Source organism: Salarias fasciatus, chromosome 8 (assembly GCF_902148845.1).
Source record: "Salarias fasciatus chromosome 8, fSalaFa1.1, whole genome shotgun sequence".
In the NCBI taxonomy this organism is placed as follows: domain Eukaryota; kingdom Metazoa; phylum Chordata; class Actinopteri; order Blenniiformes; family Blenniidae; genus Salarias; species Salarias fasciatus.
Window position 1 is genome coordinate 9,249,040 of NC_043752.1, and position 26,549 is coordinate 9,275,588.

The 26,549-nt window shown below is 44.5% G+C and overlaps 3 protein-coding genes across 4 annotated transcripts; 2 read left to right on the plus strand and 1 right to left on the minus strand.

The window, feature by feature from the left end:
- Positions 1 to 620: 620 nt before the first annotated feature.
- zc3h7bb (zinc finger CCCH-type containing 7Bb) lies at positions 621 to 14,041 on the plus strand. Its single transcript, XM_030097686.1, has 21 exons — positions 621 to 836; positions 1,589 to 1,650; positions 1,741 to 1,777; positions 1,863 to 2,060; positions 2,306 to 2,464; positions 2,971 to 3,111; positions 3,202 to 3,244; positions 3,331 to 3,572; positions 3,709 to 3,988; positions 4,228 to 4,286; positions 4,427 to 4,526; positions 6,446 to 6,607; positions 6,683 to 6,888; positions 6,966 to 7,066; positions 7,151 to 7,332; positions 8,016 to 8,095; positions 8,382 to 8,623; positions 8,700 to 8,805; positions 9,025 to 9,133; positions 9,312 to 9,445; positions 10,412 to 14,041. Exons 2-21 carry the CDS (start codon positions 1,592 to 1,594, stop codon positions 10,445 to 10,447), a joined length of 2,676 nt encoding a protein of 891 aa, XP_029953546.1. The 5' UTR covers positions 621 to 836; positions 1,589 to 1,591; the 3' UTR covers positions 10,448 to 14,041.
- An 884-nt stretch (positions 14,042 to 14,925) lies between these two features.
- On the plus strand, positions 14,926 to 23,407 carry tefa (TEF transcription factor, PAR bZIP family member a). Of its 2 annotated transcripts, none has more exons than XM_030097725.1 (5): positions 14,926 to 15,194; positions 19,505 to 19,888; positions 20,682 to 20,902; positions 21,316 to 21,527; positions 21,789 to 23,407. In XM_030097725.1, the coding sequence occupies exons 1-5, from the start codon at positions 15,119 to 15,121 to the stop codon at positions 21,808 to 21,810; spliced, it is 915 nt and encodes a 304-aa protein (XP_029953585.1). In that variant the 5' UTR covers positions 14,926 to 15,118; the 3' UTR covers positions 21,811 to 23,407. The 2 variants fall into 2 exon arrangements, with proteins under 2 accessions (XP_029953585.1, XP_029953584.1); XM_030097724.1 differs by lacking the exon at positions 14,926 to 15,194 and adding an exon at positions 18,471 to 18,894.
- Positions 23,408 to 24,857: 1,450 nt separating this feature from the next.
- Positions 24,858 to 26,294, minus strand: phf5a (PHD finger protein 5A). Its single transcript, XM_030097738.1, has 4 exons — positions 26,197 to 26,294; positions 25,893 to 25,916; positions 25,206 to 25,372; positions 24,858 to 25,059 (listed from the first exon to the last, which is right to left on the minus strand). Exons 1-4 carry the CDS (start codon positions 26,246 to 26,248, stop codon positions 24,970 to 24,972), a joined length of 333 nt encoding a protein of 110 aa, XP_029953598.1. The 5' UTR covers positions 26,249 to 26,294; the 3' UTR covers positions 24,858 to 24,969.
- Positions 26,295 to 26,549: the final 255 nt, after the last annotated feature.

The following is a 26,549-nucleotide window of genomic DNA, read 5'->3' on the forward strand; positions in this document are numbered from 1 at the left end:
AGAAGATTAAGTTCCATTCAATATTTTGTAGTTGAGCAAAAGCAAAATTAAAATCTGCCCCCTGGTTGAATTGGTAGCCAATGCAAAGAGGCCAGCTCTGGGATAATGTGCACATGTTAGAAGATGAATTGTAGCAGTTTGAACTATCTGCAGAATTCAAACAACTTTTTGGGGGGACAAACCTTTTAACCTTTGCATCGGTCCATAAAGGCACATGCAATAAGACAACAGCATCCTTAAAGGACAGAATCATTATCAAACTAGCTCATGGGTGTTTTCAAAAAGCACCAGGATCTTTCAGTTTATCTCTGCATTGACTAAAACTTGTTCGGTGACAGATCAGACTGATCAAATTATTCATGACAACAGGCATACACAAATAAAATGTAATACAATTATTATATTTATATGCTACTGCAACCTCCAGGCCATGGGCAAAATCTCCAATCTAGCCCGCCAAGCCACCAAGCAAAATAAAATAAAATAAAATAAAATAAAATAAAATAAAATAAAATAAAATAGAGTTTAAAGACTTTTTGGCAAAATTTTCAGCAAATTTCTCTTTTGTTGCGGTCGGCACAGTTTCTGCCGCCCCCTGGCGGTTGGACCTGTTCTAGGAACTTGTTGCGGTGCTGCACTGGTAAAAACAGCTAGCAGGTCGCACCGTTAGCCACTCAGTGAGTCCAGCAGCTGCAGTCAAACTCCGTCCACACACCAATGACAGGGACAGTCCTCTCACAGATATGCGTTTGGATGCTGCCTGAGACTCGGCTGGTTGGTTTTCCCCGCGGTTCTCGCCCCGCTCCGTGAAGCTCTCCGCGGTCTGACTCCGCTCGGTGAGTTGTCGTGCTCGGCTGTTAGCTCGGATTGAAGTCCGCTAACTTACCTGGCAGCTAGTTAAATGTGGGTCAGCGTGCAGGGCGACCCGACATGTCAACTCAGCTAACCAACTGAGATCGTGCGATAAAGTTCATACTGGGGAACGTTAAAATAATCTTCCAAGTACTTTATTTAATTCTCGTTTTACTTTGACGTGTAGTGATTAGCATGTAGCGCGAATTAGCATTTAGCTTAAACTGGCTAATCCCAATAGCCAGCAAGTGGAGTCACACATTAATGCAATTATCTGCATGTTTCAGATAATTATCTTTATTTTTAATGTGTAAATAACAACATGTGCCTATCACACAACAATGTTAGCCATTTGCACCATGGACTTTAGCTTTGTTCAAGCTATCGCTAAGATTTAAATGGGGGCTTCAGATCCCACCGTCAGGACGTTTCCGTACTCTGTAGGTGAAATAATGTCGTTTGTGTAAGAAATTGTCTTTTAATAAGCACAGATGTTCACGACGCTACGAAAAACGTGTGCCCGGCTTCCTTATAAGTTGTCCTGAGTGCTTATTGCGGGCCCTGGTTCATACTGGGCGGATAATTCTTGTCAATCACCGCAGGTGTAAATTGATTGTGCACCACAACACCGATTATTATTACTTCTGTTTCTTTGACTTCCCGGGGTCTGAGCTGTCATTGCTGTCGTGCAGGAGATTTAAGCTGTTTGCAAGTCAATCCTTGTCTTCATCCCCAGGCTATGGATCCTGAACGACTGAAACGCAGAGAGGAAATCCAGAAGGCAATGAGCTTTATCCAGTAAGAGGACACACACCAGCATGGGAAGCTAAGCTGCAATGTCCCAACTCAAGTGATGAACTGACCACCCTTCTTATATTCTGTTCACAGGTCATCGTTGCCTTTTCCAGAGCCGGAGAGTTATGAGGTTTGTTTTTATAGACTCAGTCACCCTATATTTATTTATCAAACTGTCTTCCTGTCACCTAAATCCAACTCTGTGTTTCTTTCAGGCCTTCCTGACTCAGCTGGTGTGTAATTTGCTGGATGAGGGAAACTCCTGCTTTCGAGACGGAGACTGGCGCCAGGCGACCCAGCAGTACGGAGAGGGGATCAGCGTCGCCCGCTACGCCCAGGCAGAAGCGCTCGTCATCCCCCATGAACTACTGGAGAGCCTCTATGTTAACCGGGCTGCCGGCTTCTACCAGACTGTGAGAGCAAAGATAGGCTGGAATCTGACTTATAGAAAACTGGTAGTGTTAAAACATCTATCATCTATGATGGTTGGACAGTCTTTGGGCAATTGAGGGAGGGCCTTAAGGCAGTCATGTACATTATGTATACCTACCTATTTTTCAGTCAGCTGACCTGGTCAGATACACTCATTCACTGATTTGATTGATTACTGTCTTGCTCTTACTTTGCTTCTGCTGTTGCCGTGTCTTCTCCTCCTCAGAGGGAGTACGAGCGTGGCATTCAGGACTGCGACAGTGCGCTCTGCGTGTCGGAGGGCAGTCGCAGAGCTTTGTACCGCAAAGCGCTCTGTCTCAGGGAGCTGGGTCGACTCAGAGAGGCGTACGAATGTGGAACCAAATGTCTTCTCACTGCACCACATGTAAGCTATCCATCCTTTCATTCATCCTCTGTGCCACTGGGCTGATATCAACCGTCAGTGCTGTTTTTATTAATTCCATGATGTTAAAGTTGGACAGTCGAGAAACATTTAAAGATCAATGGTTAGTTATTGTCTTCTTAGTGTTTTATTTTGAGTAGGTATCGTCTATGACAAAAACAGATCAGAAGGAATTAAATTAGGAGATCGGTTCCATCTTGTGTTATAATTGCTGCCAGTGTGAGGGTAGATGAAGTTATACTCGTACTGCTAAAGGCCTAACTGGAGGAAATCTCTTAAATAACTCATTACTGATGCATAATATATGTTGAGGTATTCTTTATCATTTTTCTGAGGATGTCTTGAAAAATTAAATGTTCCTCTGTGGACCACAGGAAGCACCTAAAGTCTTTGAGGAAATGATCAGATATTGTGGTGATTTAGATTTGTATGTCATACTTTCCAAAACAAATTTTTCCTGATTGTTACTTTTGTGATTCTCTCTCCAGGACAGGCAGGTGGGGGATCTGGCTCAGGATTTAGCCAACAAGCTTGGCCTAAAGGGTCGTAAAGCCTACGTCAGCCTGCAGACAGAGTCTACAGCCTCAGAAGGGGAAACCCTCGGAGACGGTTCCCCTCCCACCGGAGAGGTAGCCATTGCTCCCACAGTGACAGTTTGGGATTTTGTGTGTCTCTCCGTGAGAGTTTAGAGGTAATTTCTTTCTCTGTTTTTGTCTTAGCTGTCCTCCAATGGGTTGGAGTCTCTTGGTGACATCGGACCAGGTACGGAGAAGTCTCTGCCTCTGAACATGTCCGCTTTTCACCCAAACTCCCGTTCTGACGAGCCTGTGGCGTTTCCTCCTCCCCAGCGGACCTTTCCAGTGCGCAGTGCATCCCCGCTCCCCTGGCAACGCCCATCCCGGTCAGCGACGACCCGACGACCACCGTGGTCACCTCGTGCACCGACCTGTCGGAGAGCCCCAGCAGCCAGGCACTGACCCCCATGCCGTACTCCGTCCCGGTGTCGGAGCACATGGACGAGTGCAGCAGCAGCGTCATCAAGGACGAGCTGGACAGCCTCCTGGAGTGCATCCCCAAGAAAGTCAGTGAGGTGAGCGACGAAGCCACTTCTCTGATCGTTGTGCTAATTTCAGTTATCTAAAATTCAACATCCGTCTTCTTCATGCTTTATCCAGCTTGGGGTCACAGGGAAATTCTTTAAATCACGTTTCGGTCTGCTTCTCCAGAACTCGGTCCAGGGTGCCATCCCAACCAATCTCCCCAACACAGCGGTGGGTCTCCGGCCGCCGTACTCTCCCAGCCTTCCGGCCCCGTCCCCCCAGCTGCCCCCCGCCTTCTTCAGCTCCCCCATCAGTGACATGCCCTCCTTGGAGCCTTACCCCCCGCTGCTGGACCAGGGCTCCACCCAGGCGCAGGACGCACTGGGAGGCTTCTCCACCGACGGAGAAGGGAAAGCAGGAGTCGCCGCTGGCGGGCTCGACTCGCTGTCGGAGTACACTCTCCCCGGTGAGCACAGTGGGGGGGTGGTTGTGTTTTAATAAACCTGTCTTATCATAATATGACGCCTCCATGTAACTGAGTATCGTACAAAAAATATTATCTCCACTCATGAAGTCACTTCGCTACTGGAGCAGTTGTGAGAGTGTCGGCTTTAACCTGAGACGTGCGTCACTGGCAGACGGTGTGAGTCAGCACTATCACAATATGGTGTCTGACATCAGTGTCCTTGTGTCTGTGGTCTTCAGGGGGACGAGTGTGTCACAGCTTCATCCCTGGGATGCGCAACCACAGTGCTTCACACGCAGTGAGTAGAACCTGCACGTGAGCGTTTCTGGAGTTTATCTCGTAGGGGAAACTGTTGGGTTTTTTTTTAATATATAAATTTAGATCTATTTCAAAGAGTCGTCTTGATTTGTAAACGTCTTCCTGTCTCCGTCTCTGCAGAACGGCCCTGGAGGAACCAACCTGTCTCTGCTCTCCAGGAATCCTCTGGCACCCACGCACGAGTTCCGGCAGGCGTGTCACGCCTGTTACAGCCGAATAGGTGGGAAACATGCACGCTTTAATCCGCTGCGTCGTGTTGATCTTTAGCCATCTGCTGTTTCTAAATGTTAGTTTTACCATATTGCAGCATATAAAATCTTAGCCGAGTTGTAATTGTGAGAAAATAGTGAATGCGTGACTTCAGCAACCCAGCCAGCAAGACTCACTGCTGAGGAGGATCATGGGTTTCTGGGTACAACTCCCCACTGAAGGCGAGAGGCTCCACCTTGTGGTGCCATTCAGCTCTGCAGGAAGGTCACAAACAAATGTCATCTCCAGTCTGCTGTCCAGGAGCATTTATAAACCTGTCTGGAGTGTGGGTCTGCAACTTTTTCAACATGTAGGGACAGTTTGAATCATTCTTGTCAATAACAGTGTCATTTTCTGCCGGATGATATAAAATACACACCTGGGATTATAAACCTACTCCAAGCATATTCTAACACTATATTAGCTGTTGTCCACAACAAGGCATCACAAAGGTAAGCATGGATCCTCATCCTACTGAACTGCTTTTAGATGCTTGTTTAAAATGTTATGCTGGGAGTGAAAATCACAGGGACTCCTGAGTAATTTCTAAACCGCTGCATGTTTATACTTCGACTTAGTGTTGACTGAATCTAAAACTAATGGATATCTTCTTGTTAGTTGCAGCATTTTATTTATGTATTCATTTTTTGCAATCAAGAGATAATTTTAGGAGAAAAAACAGTTGCATCAGAGTACTGATTTGAGTAAATTCATTTGAAACATTTTCATGAACAGTAAAGAATGACTGTAATAAATGTAAACCTCTGCATTTAATTGACAACCACAAGCCGTTGGCAGTGATAATTCTTTTTCTGTTTTTTTTGCTGACGTTATGACAGTTGATCAGGAAATATAGATTGATATTTAACAGAAAAGCTGCAAAACATAGAATAGACTTTATTGTCATTGCACGGGGGGGGGGGTACAACGAAATTACATGGGAGCTCATATAAAGCTACAATTCACCTCGATTAAAAAGTCAAGGACAAGAAAACTTAGGAAAAACATCAGGGACAAAACAGAAAACAACACAGGCATTAGGTAACAACAGAAAAAATACAAGGGCAAGTATAATTTGCATAAGCGCATCCACAAGATGCAAGAGTAATAAATAACAGTGTAACAGAGTGGTGATCATGCTACATGAGGCACAAACTCTTAAAGTGCGAGGAGATAGTTGGGTGATTTAGTCCATGGGGGGGGTTATGGGAGACTGTTCATAAGTGAGTGTGCGTTTCTGTATCCGTGGGTGTTTGTAATGCGTATGGCCCAGGGGAAGAAGCTGTTTGTCAGTCTGCTGGTGTGTGATTTTATTGACCTGTAGCGTCTACCAGAGGGCAGAAGATCAAACAGGGAGTGGGCAGGGTGTGCAGGGTCTCCCGTGATAGCTTTGGTCCTCCTGAGGCAGCAGGATGTGGAGATGTGCTCCAGAGTGGGCAGGGTGCAGCCGATGATCTTTTGGGCAGTGTTTATGACCCTCTGCACCGCCTTCCTGTCCCCAACTGTGGAGCCTGCATACCACACACTCAGACAGTACGTTAGTACGCTCTCCACAGAGGACTGATAGAAGGCCAGCAGCAGCTTTGTGCTCATCCAACCAAGAAAACCTCTGGAAACCTATTTGTGTGACGTTTGCCTCAACGTCTGGTTGCCTCAGTTATATTTGAAGATTTAACATCCAGAAAGAAACAATAAAAAATTTTTTTAGCAAACATGTAAGACTTGTCCTATGCTGGTGTTATAGGACGGACAGTTTTTTTAAAAGTCTGTTTCATCTATAGTTGGTTGTAAGGTTTGTCGATCTTTGCCGGCAGCGTTTTATTTTGAGCCTTGTTCGTCAGTGATGCTGTTCTATCTACTCTGTTGATGCTCTGGCCGTCTGCCTCCCAGGTCCTCGAGTGATGGACTACAAGTATCAGCCAGAGGCAGCGCATCGCTGCAAGAGAGACGTGTTGCTGTGTCGCCTCAAAAACACAGATGACCCCACCTGGAAGCGGATTCGTCCCCGGCCCGCACGCAACAACTTCCTCGGAGCCTTTGTACTGTGTAAAGGTAAGTTTGCTGTCCAGATGAGACGTTTGCTTGACGTTGACTCCTGATTGTGAGATCACGTGTTGTGTTTAACAGAGGTGCAGGAGCGGCAGGAGTGCCAGTATGGGGAAAACTGTACGTTCGCTTACTGCCAGGAAGAGATCGACGTGTGGACGCAGGAGAGGAAAGGCGCGCTGAGCCGCGAGCTGCTCTTCGATCCTCTGGGAAGCACAGAGCGGCGGGCGCTCAGCGTCACCCGGCTGCTGCAGCTCCACATGGGCATGTTCATGTTCCTCTGTGAGGTGAGACCGCACCCCTCCGTCTCTCTCCTCCGCTCCTGAGTGAAGGATTTCACTGCATCTCCTTGGTTTCTGCACAGGAATGTTTCGACAGTAAGCCTCGCATCATCAGCAAACGCAGCAAGGAGAACCTGGCGGTCTGCTCGAACCTCACAGCTCGACACCCGTTCGACGACAACAAGTGAGTCCAGCCGTCAGAGCGGCGAGTCCCGCCAGGCAGACGTGGGAGAGGCCGACCGTCACGCGCTCCCTCTGTGATGTGCAGGTGCCTGGTGCACGTGGTCCGGTCAGCCAATGTGCGCTACAGCAAGGTGCGTCCGCTGCACCCGCTCTGCCAGTTCGACGTCTGTCGCCACGAGGTTCGGTACGGCTGCCAGCGCGAGGACAGCTGCTCCTTCGCTCACTCTGTCATCGAGCTGAAATGCTGGGTTCTGCAGCAGGACACCGGTGAGTGGAATCCAGATGTGGCAGGAGGGAAAAACAAAGAATTGGAGCTTAAGAAGGACAATCGCACCACAACATTTTAACATCTAAGCAGTGATATCAAGCACTCCACTGTAAACCAAAAAAATCAATAGAAGTGTCAATAATTTGCATAAAAGTGCAAAAAACAAGCGTGTCTCTTTAAGCTGTCTTGTTGACACAGTTTTCACTCAGTTCATGAGAGCATTTCTTTAATTTTAAAGGCACAATGAAGACGTTACTGTAACATTAATGTAATCTGTTCATGCGAGTTAGTCTCTGTGTGGTGGCCAAATCCTCGGAGTCTGAACAGGCTCTGGCGGATGTTTTTGATCAGTGTTTTTTGGCAGACACGTCTCCCAAACCTGTTTCACTTCAAAGAACATGAAACAAAATCCCACACAGGTGAGCTCACTGCTTTTGCAGTGTTTCGCTGTCCTGATCGACCTCGGACATGCTCGCAGTCGTAATGTAGGAGTCACGCTATGTAGATGGAAAACTGCGTGGTAACCGTTTCCCTGTGACTGTAATAATAATGATAATAAGAGCCATTCTTTCAGAATATTTCTGCTATAAACAAAACGGAAAATAACCACTGATCGTCAGTTATAAACAGTAACAACCGTGTCATGGACTGTTGCTGACATCTGTTGGGTGTTTTCTTTCAGGCATCACCCATGAAGAGATGGTGCAGGAGTCTAAAAGACACTGGCAACGGCTGGAGCAGAACGCACAGAAGCAGCAGAAGGTGAGTTTAACTACCTATAAAAGCAACTGGAAGGACATGAAATCCCACCAAATATGTACGAGATAATGCTTGTTAGAATGAAACAGGTTAGTTCATGATTTTCATTCTTGGTAAAAAATTCCAAGCACTAACTGAAGTTAGTGATTGACGATGATCAATGTTTTTTTTTTTTTTGGTGAAATGAGATTAATCCTGTTTCAGAGTTTGGTTTTAACTAAAGATCTTCATTTGGGAATGTTCAGTCATATTGAGCCCTAAAACTTCACTCTTCGTCTTTCTCTTCCAGCCGATCCACATCCCCCACCCGAGCAGCAGCGTCCCTGCGGGGGGGATGGGAGGGATGGGGGGCGGGGGCGACGGCATGGGCGGGGGCGGCGTGGGTCCGGTGGGGGGGTTGGGAGGAGGGGCGGGCCGGGGCCGCCCCCTCAACCTGAAGATGAAGTTCGTGTGCGGTCAGTGCTGGAGAGAAGGTCAGGTCAACGAGCCCGACAAGAACCTCAAGTACTGCACGGCCAAGGCCCGGCACAGGTGGGGGCCGCGGCGCCGCAGCGTCCGGGCTGGAGGCGTTTCAGCCGACTGAGCGCTGTCCTCTGTGTCTCTTCAGCTGGACGAAGGAGCGCCGGGTGTTGTTAGTAAAATCCTTTGAGAAGAAGAAGTGGGTGGTTGTTCGACCTCTTCCTTTCTCCCGCACCTATCCACAGCAATACGACGTGAGTCTCTCCTCTCTTATTCTCTATAGTCACATTTGTGTTTGCTCAGTTGTTCCTTTGCTGGAGCCAATCTTGTTCTTTGCATATGCCTCAAGACATTTATGTATTTATTCTCTCTAAACAACTGCATACTGATATTCTCTTTAAGTGAGCAGTTTTTGATTGAGAGTTGTGGCCTTTATATGAGCCTTTTCCCATCTGTCTCTCTCTCTCTGCCAGATGTGCGTTCACGTGATGAAACAGAAGAAGTGCCACTATATCGGAAATTGCTCTTTCGCTCACAGTCTGGAGGAGAGAGACGTCTGGACGTACATGAAGAACAACAGCTGTAAGCTCCTGCCTATAAACGGCTCCACATGCTGATATCAAAGTGGGATTAAATCGTTATTTATTTGTATTTAGTAGAATTTAAAAAAAAAAAAAAGCTACAAGTTCTGATTTCTCTGCGCTGAGGTGACTTTTAGAAATTCCCGATCTCATGTTTCCTCCTTGTCCGTCCTCTGCAGTGAGAGACATGCAGCAGATGTATGAACTCTGGCTGCAGCTCACCAATCAGAGTCGACGCACAGACAACTCGGCCGTGACCCCGCCTCCAGAGGACAAGCAGGTCACGATAACGGCGGACTACACAGAAGGCATGGTGAGTGGACGCCGGTCGCGTCATCGCAGAGCTTGGACGATCCACTTTATTCAACAATTCATTAGCAAGACGCCTCAAATCATGGCTGCTGAGAGAATCACATGAAGCCTATTTTACTGGTTAAACAGGGCAGATCGTGTTATTTTGTTACTGTGTTCATATGCACAACAGCAGCCTGCAAGATGACGGTTTCATAACTGCTGAATGCGAAAGACAGAGAGACCTCATGAAAATATAACATAAGGAACCAAGTGTGTATTGATGAAGGGGACGAGTTTCACCCTAAAACAAGATGTTACCTGAATTCCTTTATGAGAATGATCTTAAGTAATGTGACCAGATGTCCTGCTTCCTTCCAGACATGTCTATTTCTCATATCCTGCCTCGGCGTTTTTCATTAATTCATGGAAATATCAAGTTTTCTTGTTTTTAGGGCACCGTTAGGCCCATTTTTAAACTGTTTGAAACTTCATGCTCTAGTTCCCCCACAAAATGTTTGAAATTCTTCAAAATTCTTCTTCTTTTAACATTATTACTATGTATTATTAAAAATAAAAAACTGTGTTTTGTTGGAGATGGATTTTCTGAAGCTCTTCAGAACATCATTTCTTATTTATTTGTCCAGGAAGATTTGAAAAGACAGCTGAGATTGTTGTTTTGATTTTTCTCTATATTAAAGAGGCATTACGTCAATCTTCTTTTCATTCCAGAAGGTTTTAGGTTATTTTTGTGCCACTGATTGTGGAAAACAGATTGTTTTAGATATAACAATACATATTTAACCACTTCTGAGAATCTGGATTTCTATGAGATAGTATTTGCTTATATAACTGAATTGTTGAGCCTTACTGGAAATAAATAGACCGAACTTCTACCACCAACATGACCATTTAGAGAATAGTTTGTTTTGGTGAGTTTTTGCATCTGCTGTTTGAGCTGTGACCTTTCTCGGTGTGTGTGATGCAGGGAGGCCGGCGGTTGTCAGACGGGGACGACCTCTGAGCGTTGCCTCGTCGCCTCGGGTCAGCTGAAGGACGGACGGACGGACGGACGGAGGGACGGACAGGCCTGCCACACCAGCTACAACTCAACAGACCGCCATCGCACCGCTCGGACCTCCAGCAGCGTCCAGACAGCTGTGAAGAAGCAATTGGACTCCAAAAAAAAGGAAAAAAACAAAAAAAAAAAAACGGTCGATCCTACTCTTGATATATGCATACACACAAACATCTACACACAACACACAAGTCACAGGCACCAACTAACTCAAAGAGTGAGCTTTGTAAATAAGACACAAGGACTTTGGCTTTAGCGTTTTGTTTTCTCTCATGCTGCAGTTAGCGCCTTTAGGTTCCCCCTCAACAATCCCACAGACAGCTGAAACAATCCGCTAGTGTTCCTTAATGTTCCGACTGAGCGTCCGCGTCCACCAGGCGATTCCTTCCCGACTTCATGTTTTCCCAACCCCGATGGCACTGAAGCAACTGTTGAACGGGCGCGCGGGTCGCTGCTCTCAGATTCAGCTCGGCACTTGTTGAAGACACAGTTTGATCTGAGCACTCTCACGCTGGAAGTTAAGATTTTAACTTCAGAGTGCCAAAAAAACCAAGAAGAAGAAGAAATAGGCCGAGCTCCCAGTGCTATCTGCGGCTTCAAACTGGAAGAGAAACGATAAGTTTCCGAGCAAAAACCGCTTCCTGCTGCACACGTGTCCAGACGCTCAGTAACAACCAAATCTTCCTCTCCCTCCAAAGGAACGGAGCGAGAGAGGCTCAGAATTAATCTATGGAGATTGATTTAAAGCGTTTTCTTTTTTTCTTTTCAAGGGGAGTTCACTTCCCTGTTATATTGTCTGCCATATTGGTGGGATGCTATGAATGTAACGCCTGCACGGGCCTTCCAAACGAGGAAATCAGTCATTGAAACCGTGGCTTTGGTGGAATGTGTGCAAGTATCCTTGCATGGCTGAAAAACCGGTGTAACATCCAAGCCCCCTGAAGACCCAGCGCCCTCTCTCTCCCCTCTCATAGGTTCAGCTGACGCACAGCCCCGAGTTTAGACGGCAGATCTCCATAAGACGAACACTCCCCTCCCTTGGACTGGAGCATGATGGGAAATATTTTATGTTGTGGGGCAGAAAAACACAAAGAATAATAATAATTTCAGACAACAAAAAGTCCAAATTGCTAGAAAAGCTGTTAGGAAAAAAAAAAAAAGCTTTAGAAAGATAATTAAGAATATATTTTTGTAGTTGATGGTTGGGATATTTAAAATATAAGTTGAATGTGAGGGCAAGTTGCCACATTTTTAGTTGAAGTGGGGTCAAAAAATTAAAAACAATCATTAATGCTCCGACAGCCTTTGAGATGGAGACCTGCGTTCCTCATATGCACCCAAATGTTTAGTTCCCGACAGCTATAGCGGCAGAGCAAACCTTGTCAGTGCGGGGAAAAAAACCTGTTTAATTTGAGACAGGGAAATGATTCGCACCACATGATGTGCCTATAAACACACACACAAACACACACACACACATACACACAGAGGCAGGCAGGATAACTGATGCCATCTTATTCTAGCCTTTAATGTGGACGGAGACACGGTGAAGGTATGTCTATATTCAGATACATATTATACATATAATGCTATACTACTAATGATAATTGATAACTTAGCGGTTAAGCTTAATAAATATATAACCAGAAAACCTGTATTGATTACATAGAAGAACTTCTTGTTATTGAGGTATTGCTATATGACATGTATCGCTGAACTAGATAGTGATTTTTTTTTTTCTCTCTCTCCCAAGATTCTTTTTTATTTTTGAGAGTTTTCCTTCTGTGTGGGTTGTTCCAGACGGGGGTTGTTGCAGCCGGGTTTTAACGAAATACTTCAAGGAGAAATTAAGCAGGCCTCCCAGGCTAGAAGTTTATTTTCTTTCTTTTTTTCACCCCCCCCCCCCCCCCCCCCCCCCCCGAACCGGATGTATAGAAATGTGGAAAGTGCCCTTTTTCTTTCAGGCTTTAGAGAAGCTGCACTTCCCCCCCCCCTCTCCGCTGAAAAACCATGGTAACAGTACAGAGAAACGTCAGGACGGATGTTTCCAACCCGCTAAAGAACATCAAAAGCTCATTTTGCCTTAGAACGATGTTTGTGTCACTAGATGCTCGAGTTCATAACAGTTCAGTTGGACTTTGGGCCAGTCCAGCAGGAGGCCCAACAGTCCCCCGGCACCGGCCCTCGTCTGGAACAGCCCAGGTATTAGCTTCCTGGAGGGATCGTATTACTACTACTCCTAGTATTATGATGAATATGATGACTATAATGATTGCTATCTATTGACTATTTCTATTTCTCTTCTATATGCTATTGATATATGTATGTTAATTGCAATGTATAACTCTCTCTTTATATATGTATCCATTGTATGAATATAATAATTAACAGTAAATATGCGTCTGCGTGTGCGGCGGTGCGCAGCTCTGTCCGGGAGGCAGCGAGCCCGACTTTCCCGCTTCCGACGGATCGATTTAAGTCCCGCATCCTAAAAGGATTAAAAAAAAACAGGAGGCGACTGATGATTGAAGTATATTATAACACGTTTAATTCTCACTGCCTGCGCTTCGTGTTGGGATTCGTGCACCAGGCAAGGGCAGATCTGCAAAACGCAAGCATACACAGATGCCTATATACTCCCGTATAGCGCCTTATTCGATATACTACACCTATAAGATGATACATACCCCTATTGTATAATCCTGCTTACTATATACAGTATATGATACCTGATACCTATTATAATACTTAGACAACCCTTATAAGGTAATTTAGATAAGAGATGGTGGGCTGTCTTTTTGTTTTTCTGTGGTTGTAGAAAAGTGCGTCCTGGTCAGAAACGTGTTCTCATAGAAAGTTGAGTCAGACTTGTCGGGAGAGAGACGCCACCTCAAACGCTTCACGTTGTCATTCAGGAGTTGCTTGTTCAGTTTGAGGTTCGGCCACTGCCACCGACGCACTCGGAGAGAAAACCACCTGTGGATGCCCCGTACTGCATGTTCTGTCTGTTTGTGTGTGTGTGTGGTTTTTTTGTGTGTGTGTGTTGGTAACATGACACAAACTTGTATGGGAGTTGTTCAGCGACCGAACTGAATTAGATCTCCAAATGCCATCATTATAAAAAAGCGATTGTTCAAAGTTCTTCATATGTTCTTCCCTAAATGCGTATTGCATCGACTTTCGGTTCTGTAAAAGTCTCACGGCAGAAGCATGGTAGATTTGGTTAAGGCGTTCAATAAGTTCAGTTCAGAATTTCTGTTTTTTGATCAAAAAGTTTCAGATGGCTGAGCCCTCCTGCAGCAGTTTCATTAAAAAGATCACATGCTTCGTCTCACTCCCGCTGAAAGCACCAGGTCCAGTGAATGTCCCCTCAGTTCTCCTGATAGTTTGTGTCAGTGGATCGCCAGCACAAACACACCCCACACAGCCACAAATAAATGATTGGAATGATTCAATTATCTGAGTAAAAAGGAAAAAAAAAACTAAAGGTCGGTTATTATTTTCAGCGGAAGAACGAAGAAACCAGGGTTGTAAGAAGTGGAATAAGGCAAGGCCTCTTTTTGTACTGTATTTTTACATTTTCGTGTTGTTTTGGTTTTTCCCCCTCTTGACTTTTTCTCTTCTCTCCTCCCTGGTTGGAAGTTCATGATCACACATGTGGACCAAATCTCTTGAAAGCATTTAATAAACTTTTAGAAAAAAAAAAGTCTTTTGTTTTCCACATAATGCCTGAAGTCCCTGCTTTTTATTGTGCTGTGTTCATCATCATCATCATCGTCGTCATGTCAGACTGACAGGATGCCTTTCAGACCTGTCTGATTAGTGCACTTTTCCCCACGTGTCTCCAGTGATCTTACAACAGTGTTCCACGTGTCTTCTGCTCTTGACAGGGACATTGTACCCACAGGGCTTCATATCTCGGACCATGAAGCCAGTATAAGACCAAACTGCTCAGCAGCTGCTGCAGAGATTTAATAGTCTGGTTGTTTTTGATCGAGGAAGTGGGTTTTTTTTTATTTTTTTAATGTATTTTTGTAGGAAACCGCTTGAGATCATATTGCAGCTCTGCCCTCGTTAGGATTAAGCAGGACGTTTGCTTCACTTTTTCTAGCTCAAATGACAGTTTTTCACATCAGAATACATTTTTTACCGAAAATAACACAAAAGAGTCAGAAGATGCTCTAGTTGTCTCATTTCACTTCGTATTTTTTAGCTTTTTTCCCCACTTTTGTTTACATAACGTCGCTACTTTTAAGGTTTACCAGTATAAACCAGCTGCGGCTCCTGATTGGCTGTCACCCGTATGACAGACGCGGGAGTTGGCCAATCGGCGTTCTTTCCGTCGATTCCGGCCGTGAAGTGCGCTCCTGATTGGCTGCCGGGAGACGCGAGGGGCGGGTCCTATTAAATAACTTGTTTTGCGGAGTTCTACTGCGCGACCTGCTGAAGTTTGGGTTGCGGGATTATGTGAGGAGAGACCCCGATTTCCACATATCCCTGCAGTTTGTTTTCAGTTTTGTTTAAATTAGTTTTCTATTTTGTTTCTTTATAATTTCTTTTTCGATCAGCAGCCCCGTTTTGACCTGTTGATCAGTCTGAGTGCAATTTAAAGGAAAAATGAGTACAGAAATCCCGGAGATCTTCAGGGCTCTCCTTGAGCACCCGCTCAGTCTCCCCAACTTCGATAGCAATGGTAAGTGAACATTTTATTAACGTTCACTGCATGAAGCACTGCGAGTTCTTTACTTTTCTGCAAAGTGTGTTTTTGAGGTCAAATCGTTCACTGCGTGTTTGTTGCATAAGTAAAGTCAGCTGAGCAGCAGCAGAATGTGAGCAAACCGCTTCACTGCAGGAGGTCTACTCCGTTTTTTTCCTAAGTATGTTAAAAAGTCTGCATTCAAAGTTACCACAATCCATCCTCCATGTCACAAACCGTGATTTAACATTATGCTTTCTTTTTTCCAAACTGAGTTAATCCTCAGTGGTGTCTTCATCGAAGATTAAGTAAATTTACTGAGGAATAACGCTGTGGGTGTTTTTTTTTTTCAAGCTAATGTTCTATGTTTAAGGTTTGTACTTTTGCAGCATTAGTTGCTCAGTAATAAAATAGTTGATAGGAAAAGTCTAAATGGCCAATAAAGGGTTTGAAGGGGCAACATTCATACTGATCATTCTTCTGCTCAGAGAAAGCTAATTTTCTCTAACAGGCCTTCTATCTAATTTTCTGGTCCTATTTCTCAGTGGCAGCAACTTAACATTATCAGAGACTCTACATCTGTGATAGTTGAGTATTGTGTTTTTAAATAAACAAAATGCTGCACGGATGAGACTCTTATTGATGTTTTCCCTTCTGTGGGAATCTGTTTGTCACCTGCTTTTATTCCTGGGTGTGTTAAGTGGATGAGTGCAGGCATGGGTGTGTTCGGAGCCCCGGGCTTTAAGCGTCCATTATAAAATGATTCACACACTGGATCTCTTTGTCTGAATCAGGTCGCGTTAAATCAGATTGCCATGATTATCTTGAGAGGTGTGCTTTTGCTGCTGGCCTCATTTAACAGAATTTCATTGAGCGTGTTCAAAAATGACTGAAGTGCAGCTAAGGACGTGCTGGTGATATTTACTTTGAGGTGAAATATCTTTGGTATTGAATTGGACACTTATGCTCACAGAACATTTTTAACTGTGCTGCACAAATTACTGGGGAGTCAGTAGTCTGGGTAGAGTCTGTGATTTAGTTTTAGGATAATAACTTGCATTGCTTTTGAAACAAAAATAGTCTTTTTTAACCGAATTTCTTCCTACGTCTACTGTCTCTGTCTCTAATCTAATTTAATCTGTTGCACAATGACAGTGCACACTGACTAAAATTGTCCAGTACTGTAGCATTTGCTGCAATACACAGCTTAGCACAAGCATTTTTTTTTGCGCGAATAAAATTACATATCAGGTTAAAAATACATGGAGTAGCCTACATTCAGACTCGTACCAAGTCCAGTGCAACACAAGCCTCTCCAAATAAACAAAGACATAATTGAAAGACTATAAGATTGACTGTAAGGTCTGTAAAGTCTGAGAGGGGGGCCAGGTCAAAGTACTGATCACAAGACAAATCCACGTGTGATACCGCCCCCCTCCCAATCACACACACACACATGCATACATACAAGTAACCACATGGCGCCGCTTTCACCATTACTTTTGGTATGTGTACCTTTCCAAGACCTTCAACCCAGCATTGCAAAGTCACAGCCTGTACATGTCCTGGTTGCTTTCTCAATGTAGCTTTTCTTTTTGAATGAGATTGATGTAAAATGAGTAAATTAAGATCATATACAGATTATTAGCAGTTGAACCTTTTTTCTTTCGTTTGTGTGCACTTCCTTCAGATGTGAGATACTGGGAAACTTTCTTGGATTCATAGTGAGTAGCATGTTAGTGGAAATGACATGGACCTCAGAGGAGTAGAAATTAAGTGCGTATGAGGAATCTGAGTGGACTTTATAATTATGTTTGATGGAGAGTGAAACACATGTTCATTCTCTTTTAATCACTATAAAATGCACTTGTTATTTTATTCAAAGTGTTTTCTTAGCTGTCTGTCTTGAAACTTTAACTTACAGATTGCATGAAATTTCAAATAGTTTGGACTCATATTTGAGGTTATCAACTTCAAAATGACAAAAAAGAAGCACATAGATTAAACTCTGAACGTTGCATTTTACGTGAGCAATTTTTTGAAAAAGTGATTCTCACAACAAATTATAATTCATATTTTCCTGATAGAAATAGCTCAACACAGCTGACTATAATTGGTCTCTTTTGTGTTTAAACTGTTGTGCTTAAAGCAGTCGACCTAGATTGCTCTGAGTCCACACAGTTATGAACTTGAGGAAATAAAGTATCCAGCGATTGACCTGGTTTTGGTGAAGGGATTAAGTAATCTGAAACATCAAATTCATTTTTATGATGTGCATTCATACATCAAAAGCAGGTCAGATATTTACACTGGTATTAATTTTTCTACCTGGAATTTAGGCAAAGCAGGTTCATTTGGGTAGCACCATTCTCATGCCAGTCAATTCAGAAAGAGAAAGAAACAGAATTGCTTTAAAAAAAAAATAGAAACAACATAAGGCATCAGACAACAAAGGAACATTTAAAAGATACAAGCAATTAAAACAGGAGCGAATAATGATTTAAGTTCTGATTGAACACAAAAACTGGGAGTTAAATGCAATGTGTTTTATAAATCCTGAGGGGTTAGAGGTGACTGCAGATACCAGACATCACACGGCCCGTGTGCGTCTTCCTATGCAGTATGTTCTATGTTGTTGTGGCAACTCGCCCATGAGGGCAGTCTGCCCTTGAGACGTCTGCTCGGGGTGCGGGGAGCTGTGGCTGTAACCTGCAGGTGGTGCTCCTCCGGAGAGCACCGCCCGCCCCGCATGCTCCACATCCTGCATGTGAGGAGGCCCGCAGACGGAGCGCCGCTTCATTGGACGCGGCCGTCAGATATGTAAGGGCTGCGCCCGCACGTGTTTATTCACGTGATCGCGGCCGCGTTGGCGCTGCAGCATAAATAAAGAGCGAATGGGGGACACGGTGTTCCCGCGCTGAGTTTGGAGGCATTGTTTTAGCTGGAGGTTGAAGGTTAAAGGAGAGAGCAGTTGTCTGTCGGGGTGATGTGTTTACGCCGTGTGTACTGACGAGGTGCGCTCAGTTTACATCGTACTGAAAGTTTTACAGTCGGTGTTTGTCTTGGAAGTAGTTTCAAAATTCATAGAAAAGCTGCTGAATAAACTTTAAATGACTGAAATGAACTCTGTCATGGTGTATAATATATCTTGTAAATAGCCTCAGCACGTGACTCGATGTTTTTAATATATTCACTCGAACATATATAACTCGGTCAACCAATAGGAGCGCAGAAAGAAAGATAAACCCCGCCCCCTTATTAATATTCATAAGTCAGGGCGAAGCCAGCCAATCAGCGCACAGCCCGGAGAAGCGCTTCGACCAGAAGGAGAGGTTTGTTCTCCTCACCGAAACAACCCGAACCGATCGTCGCGCCTGCAGCGGGGGTGTGGGAAGGTGAAGCCAGCGGATGCCCAAAGGTTGATCTTTATCGTGGACTGTTTGTGTTTAGGAAAGTCTGTGACGGCGGGGAACGGCAGCGGGTAAAGAGATAGCGAGCACCGAGCCGACGGAACCGCCCCAGTTCACATTATCTGTAGTTACGGCGGGGTTAGGCGTCAACGACACCGAGGGAAACATGTCCGGAGAGCCGATTGTCATCACGCTGGAGACGGCCGCCGGGGCCCCCAGTTCGTTCCCGGTGGTCTTGAAGAAAATAATGGAAATGCCTCCGCCGAATATACTGGACGGGGACGACGGTAAGAAAAGAAGGAAAGAAGCGGGTTTAAAACGAGTTTAGAGAGAGATGGAGGAAATGTCGCGAGAGTACGACCTGTGCGGAGCCTCATGAATACACACTGTACACAAACACACACACACACACACACACACACACACACACACACACACACACACACACACACACATACCTATTACTGTAACCATGCTGGTATAAAAAATGTTGAAATAGCTTCATGAAACTTCTGCATAGGTTCAGACTGTGCATCCATCAGGCTTAAGGTAAATTACTCACAGCTGTCATTAAAAGTGTTATTAAATTATTATTATTATTATTGTTATTATAGTTCAGCATCAACGCACATCTGACTATAAAGTAAATGATGGTGTTTCCGTCCAGTCATGGTGTATATCTGCTGAATCCACTTTGCGGATCCCAGCTGACTGTGACCTACAAACAGCTGAAGATTTAGGACAAAATACTTTCTATTGCTATTTGCCATTGTATTAGAAGAATTTTCCAGAACTTTCCTTGTTTTCTTTCAGTGTCAACTGTTCATCTGACGAAATGAGTCGCCTCGACACGTCATGCTTGTATCTTATGACTGACTTGCTACTGTCCTGTTGCAGAAACTGATAAGGAGAAGCTGTTTCTGGGAGACAATGTTGACCTCACCGCCGTGGGGGCCGACATGGGTCCTTCAGCCGCCCTGACGCCGGCCATCTGGGAGAAGACCATCCCCTACGATGGCGAGAACTTCCACCTGGAGTACATGGACCTGGAGGAGTTCCTCATGGAGAACGGTATCCCCACCTCGCCCGGGGAGGACTCCGCCAAGAGCGGCACGGACGGGGACAAGCCGAAGGCCGGGCCCTCTGCGCAGAGAAACACTATTAAAGCAGCGAGCGTGTCTCCAGTGGCCCTGCTGCCCATCCAGGAGCTGGATAAGTGTGAGGAGGAGGTGGTGATCATCACCAAGAGTGACTCTGATATCTCGTGTGACGTTATCGCAGGTGAGTTCATGATCAGCTGCTCTCATTTCACGGATTTTTGCTGTGTAATTTCGGTTAATGACATTTATCAAACATTAAAGAGTCGCTGTTACAGGTGTCAGGCTAACATGATATGCTGGGACACCAGTGTGGTGTCAGACTGTCACTTCAGCTGAAAACATAGTGATGGTTTATTAGGGGCGGCAGAAATAGAAGCTGCTGCTGCTGCATGAGCCCGTTGATCACATATGTAACGCCTATTCTCACTCTTAAAGGGCCAGCAGCTATTTTCTAAACTTTAATAGATTACTTATTTATTGGTGAACCACATCAAAAATAGGATTCCTGCATTTTAGGGAGAAATGCTTTCATTTAGAAAAGCACAGTTGATTTCCAAGAAGGGTAGCCATGATTATTCGAAGCACTTGGTCGTGACCTTGGGACATTTTTGTGGCCCTCATGATGGTGACGGTTGCCTACAGGACCACTGGCACTCCATGCATGCATCAGGGTCGAAATACTTAACCTCTCCTCCAAACATAGCAAACTTCAAGGAAGGCGATGGCAGAAGCTGCTTTGTTGCGGATCACCTGTGAGGTTAGGAGAAGTGAGGATACCTGGATTTTTTTTAAAAACTGATTTTTAAGAAAAGCAAAGCAGAACTGTGGAGGACTTGTTAGTTTTCCTGCCTGTCTGGAGCTGTTTAATCACTCGAGCCAACCTGCTATTATAGAGGGTGTGTGTTCACATGCCTCTGCCGACTCCTGGTTGCATGTGCAGCGGCGTCACAGCGTCTGCTTTCCCGTCTGCACAGAGGTGACCACCGAAAAGGAGAGAGCGACTCCCGAACCCGTCGACCCGGAAGACATCGAGGTCGAGATCAACTACGAGCCCGACCCGACAGACTTGGTCCTGTCCAGCGTGCCCGGCGGCGAACTGTTCGACCCGCGCAAACACAAGTTCTCCGAGGAGGAGCTGAAGCCGCAGCCCATGATCAAGAAGGCAAAGAAGGTGTTTGTGCCTGAAGAACAGAAGGTATGCAGGGAGGGGGCCGGGCTGAGCTGAAAACATCGGGTTTTATCGTGTTCCTGCTTTTCTTTTCTTTTTTTCTGTAATTGCCTTAAGCTAGAAGACAATTTTGAACTGACATGTAGAAACAATGGTTCATTGAGGGCTGATAACAGAAGACATTTCACCATCTGGCTCAGCTGAGAGTGAAATGCTTGTGGTGACTCACAGTGACTCAGCAGCCCGACGATCATGAAATCGATGCTTTCCTTCCTCCGGCCCGCCGCAGAACGCTGCTTTTGTTTACAGGCACGAAGGCGCTTGGCTGCCGGCCACGAGAGAAAGTTATCCCACTTCAGATTCAGGACAATGTGCACTGGGATGAGGAGGAAAATGAATTCTCTGACCCCGTTCCTTCGTTTTGGGCTTTCTCTCTCCAGGACGAGAAGTACTGGCAGAGGAGGAAGAAGAACAACATGGCGGCCAAGCGCTCGCGCGACGCCCGCCGGTTAAAGGAGAACCAGATCACCGTCCGAGCCGCTTTCCTGGAGCGTGAGAACGCCGCGCTGAGGTCGGAGGTCGCCGAGCTGCGGAAGGAGTGCGGCCGCTACAAGAACGTCGCGAGCCGCTACGAGGAGAAATATGGACCAATGTAAGGGAGCAGGGAGTGTCTGGAAAACCTGGTCACCGTAAACGCGAGGGCCGAATCTGCCCGTCCTTCCCGAGAAAGCTCTAAGCTGCATCGCAAAGGGGGCGGGGTGGGGAGATGTACGGAGGTTTTGTTTGATTTTTTTTTTTTAAAGATTTGGGGCCTTTTTGATGAATACCCTTCAGTCGGAGCACATCTCACAGCCGGTAGTCGGACCCGTGCTTCCTCCTTCCGCCATTCATCCTTGTTCTCTTCTCTTTCAAGTGCGGCGCCAGATGACGAATAGGCAGCGTTTGATTTATTCATTTATTTAATTCCAATGAATAAATAAATCAAAGCGGTGCGCTCGGCCCAAGGGAACGCTCCAGTCAATCCCATGAAGACAACCACGGCGAGGAAGAGAGTGGCCGGCGCCGCCGTGGAGATGTGATAGCATGTTAAGATATCAGTATCTTTCTCCCTTTTTACTGAAATGAATTGTATTTACCATTGAGAGAAAAGTGTGAGAGGATATTCAAGTGCTTCTTTTCCTTTTTTCTTTTTTTCTTTTCGGTGTTTCTCTCCCGAGAGGAGCGCCTCATGTTTTGTACGCCTGTGGCCGAAAGAGATCATTTGTGATGTTTTTGTTTCAAGAAGAACTTTGGGGCTTTATAGGTAGCACATGCAATAGGTTTAGACGGGTCTTCTTCAGTAGAGATCGCTTCCAGTTTTCAGAGCTTATATACAATCTGAAAACCTCTCCAGCGTTTTTATTTTCAAATTTATATTAAAGAGTTGTTTGAAGAGCTGGCCGTTCTCCGCCCGCGAAAACTTTAGACTGTGACATTTCCAATAACTTCTTCAGGGGATTACAGTGAAGTGGCCATAAAGAGAGAGAAAAAAAAAACAGGTAAACCCAGTCTCGTTCACTTCTCTTCATATGTACAAGCCACTCATTAACAGCGCTCTGTCTCCGTCTCATTCTTTGTGTTTTCCGGTCGCTCCCGTGCTTCACTCCACTTAGTTCGTCAGACTCGCCCATCGAGTCTCCTGACGCCTGTACTGTAAATAGCCGTAGGGTTCAACTCATATTTACTGGACTTTTTATATACAGAGGAATGTGTAAACTCCGCCTAAACGCTTCACACTTTTCAGAGTCTGTATTTACTCTCGAGTAGTAAATCACCGTCGGAGCCGATCACCTCTGTAAGGAGCTAATGATCCTGCCTTCATTGTGTTCGTCTGTGGAGTCTCCGCAGTGCGCACCGTGTCGGGGCGTCGTCAACAATAACCAACCGTTAAGTGTCTTTTTCAGTGTCTTCTGTGTCTCAAGCCATTTCAATGCAACATGCAGTCTGTCAGTTTACAAGGTTGGGGGGTGGGGGGTTGGGGGGGACGACACTGTGTCACGTTACAATCCCGCGGCTCGCTTTGGGGTTCTTCTACTGTCCAGCTGAGACATAAAGGGAAATGTGTGGTTCCTCTTGCTGCTGTGCTTCCTTCAATACATATTCAGGCGTTTCACTAAAGTAAACTCCTTGTTTGCAGAGTCTTTCCATTTGTTTCCTAAAACCACAAGTCAGGGTTGTGGAGGTACTCCAGGTTTCTCTAGCAAGCATTAAATTTAAGCCTCAACTTTTTTGAGTCACATATTTTGGAATAATTCTGACAAATAGGTTTTCTGGCTCATTTAATATTTTTTTAAATGTCAAGTCTGTTGTGAATGAAGGTTGCATTTGCCTTCTCTCTGGAACAAGTCAATTTGTTAACTGCGAGGGGTTGTTTTTAACCTTCCAGGTTACATCTTTGTATTTCTTTGTAAAGAAACATTTAGGCATTTAGAGTGTGGCTACTTCTTGTGTCATGTATATATGGTCTGTACAATTAAAGCCTTGTTGATGGAAGTCTGCCGGTTGTGTTTATTCCATCTCAGATCTGTTCAGGCGCACACAGCTGTCAATCTCAATCAAAAGGAGGTCAAAAAGGGTTGGATAGGCAATGAGCTAAAGCAGAAGTGAAGCTCAAATGACTGAAGCTGTAAAAGGAAGAATGTAAGGAAAGGTGACTCAGGCGTGGGGTCAAAAAAACAGAATCACTGCGAAGGTCGAGAAGGAAACACCTTGAAAAGCAGGAGGAAGGACGAGGACGCCTGGCGGTGGAGGGAGGAAGTGCAGGAGAAGGAGAGGAGGGACCTGGAGGCTGGACGCTGCACAGCAGCTGTGGTGATAGATAATAGAGCTGTTTGAAGATAATTGTTTTAATCGCTGGCTGTAATTTTCCATCTCAAGGCAGCTTTTAGCTGAAAACATAAAGCATTCAACAATCTAACTAGAATTTTACCAGAGCGTCTTCACCTGGAATCGGACACAGAGAAAGGATTTCCATTTCGACCTTGTTTGATTTTATTTGAAAATAAAGTACCATGTAAGCTAACTAAATACAATATGTATGTTAAAAATACAGCTTTAAAACTGAACAAAAGCCCTAAACTTTATTACGTGATCAATCACAATTTAAAAAAAATTTTAAACTTCAGTCAGCCCTACATTAACTAATAATCAATGCGATTAAATCGGACAGTCCTACTAACAGAGAAATGGGAATTTACTCATTACTGATAGGTGTGTTGGGAAGATGTAAAGAGAACTGAAGAGCTGGAATGACCATGAATAAAACCTCAGTGAAGTCTCTGAATGGAAGGCAACACATCAGGACCCACACTTTCTTTAAATTTGCATAGAATCTGCAGGACTTATGTGTTTTTGATTATATTAGAAGACGATATACATGAAGTCCCTGACATATCTCATACAAATATGGCTGGTGCTTTATTATTCATGATCAGGACTCCCCCTTCGTTTTTCATTTGCCCTTCTGTTATCTTGGTTTCCATCACCTCCGGATTTCTGCAGCACATCTTGAGTCTTAACAATCATTTGATCCAACTCTCTTTGAGCCATAGCTATTTATATATATGAACTGAATGTTTTGGATGTGTTCCAGTACCGTCATTTGATATACAAGTGTCTGTAAAAGCTGAGTGTGATGCTCATTTCAATCAGCTGTGCAGAACCATTGACTCCAACAACATTCTTATGATGAAGAATAAAAAGAAAAGTTATTGGTCTAATTGAGGAAATTAACTGTTTGTGACCCATCCTATTACCAACTCATTCTAACAGCAGCAGGCTGCCTGTGTGTGTTGAGGTTAAGGGTCTTTCTCAGGGGGCAACAGTGTCAACCTGTCAGCATTGGCGTTCAAACCAACAACCTTTTAATCCCAAGTCTGTAATCTCTAGTCAGCGCTTCTTCGGCTGTTATAAAACTTACAGAAATAAAACCGACATGGAGAAATGAAAACAGAGATATAAAAGCAAGCTTTATTGACAAATCCAAAAAAAAGTTCTCAAAAGTGTTGAAGAAAAAAACCCCCCTGAAAAACTAGAACAGGAGGCTCATCCTGTCTTCACCTCTTCTTGAAGCCGTACTTCTTCCTCTCATAGAAGAGATCCGTTTTGGAGCTGCCCAGATTCACAATCTTAGGACATCCGTCCCGCTGTAACAGACGAAGAATAGAACTTTAACAAGGGGTTTCAACTCGGTTTGAGTTCAATACTGTGATTTCCTTGTTCAATGGCCCAACAGATTCAGTGTAACCACTTTAGTTGGACGACAAAGTGACAAGACGAGGAGAACACTCACATCTTTCTCTTGGATGGTGCACTCTTTGCAGTAGTAGGCGTCAGACACCCCGGGGCCTCCACAGATCACACAGCGTCCCTGGTAAGATCCGTAGTTGCACTCATCACAAATTCGCACCAATGTGCACGGTCTCACGTACGAATCACAGATGACACATTTTCCATCGCCTGGGAGGACAGAACGGATGCGAGAAGGGAGAAGTCAGGAACACATCCTGTTACCATGGTAATGCACTTGTTTGTCATGTTATACTGGCCAAACAACAATAAACGTCAGGGTTATTGATGATAAACTGCATTTCTTTCACAAAGTGTTAATCAGAACTGAAAAATCACAGAAAATTAAACAATGAATAACTTGAATGATGAATTGATTTTTAATAATAATGTATACATCTCCAATCAAAAGCGTACTTTATGTTTGCAACTGCATTTAAATGATTTAGCTTCAAGTGTTTGGTAACAGTATTTCTTTAAAAAAAATGTAAACAGACTGAGTGGAGAGAGCAGTAACACAATGACAAACAGAAGTCAATGATAATGTGAGAATGGAAACATCTAATAAAACAGTACGTAAAGACAAGAAACTCAGCTATAGATGCTCAATGTTCCTGCATTTACTTAGAACCCTAAAAAGAATAAAGCTGCGTTTATCCTGTTGAAAAAAAGATTTAAATTAAAAACTTACATTTCTCACACAGTCTTCCGATAGCTGCAGGAAACAAGACAAAACACACTTTAGTTCACATTTTCAGTGAGGTCAAACTAAGGAATACCATCTGACAGATAATACAGTCTTAAAACATAACGAGTATCTTCTAAAGTCTGTTAACATTAACGTTAGCATTTTCCAGCTAGCACACTTGAATGAAGCCCATGCTGTAGCCGCTAGCACCGCGGCGGGAGCTAAAAAAAACCAACAACAGTAAACGTCCAATGCAAACCATAAACTACAAAATAAGTTCGCAAAGTGAAAACTTTTTGAAACATACCAACACCGGCTTGTTTCCGACAGAAGATAAGATCTGGGTGATGTTTAGCCATCGTCGGCTAACGTAAGAAAAGCGCTACAGAGTCGGTCTAGCTGTGAACTTTGACCCGGAAACAGATGAATAGAAGAGGGCCATTACCGCCCCCTAAAGGCTCCAGACAGCAAGACACCCTCCATAAAGCAGTGCCGCAGTACTGGATAACCATAACCTACAGTAAGAAGGGAGATTCTCACTCGCTTAGAGTTTTTGGTCAAATTCATTATTAGATTGTTAAAATTGAAGCGAGACAACTTAAAATGTATGTTATGTTTATGTTTATGGCAAGGCGAGGTAACTTTTTGACACAAAGCAAA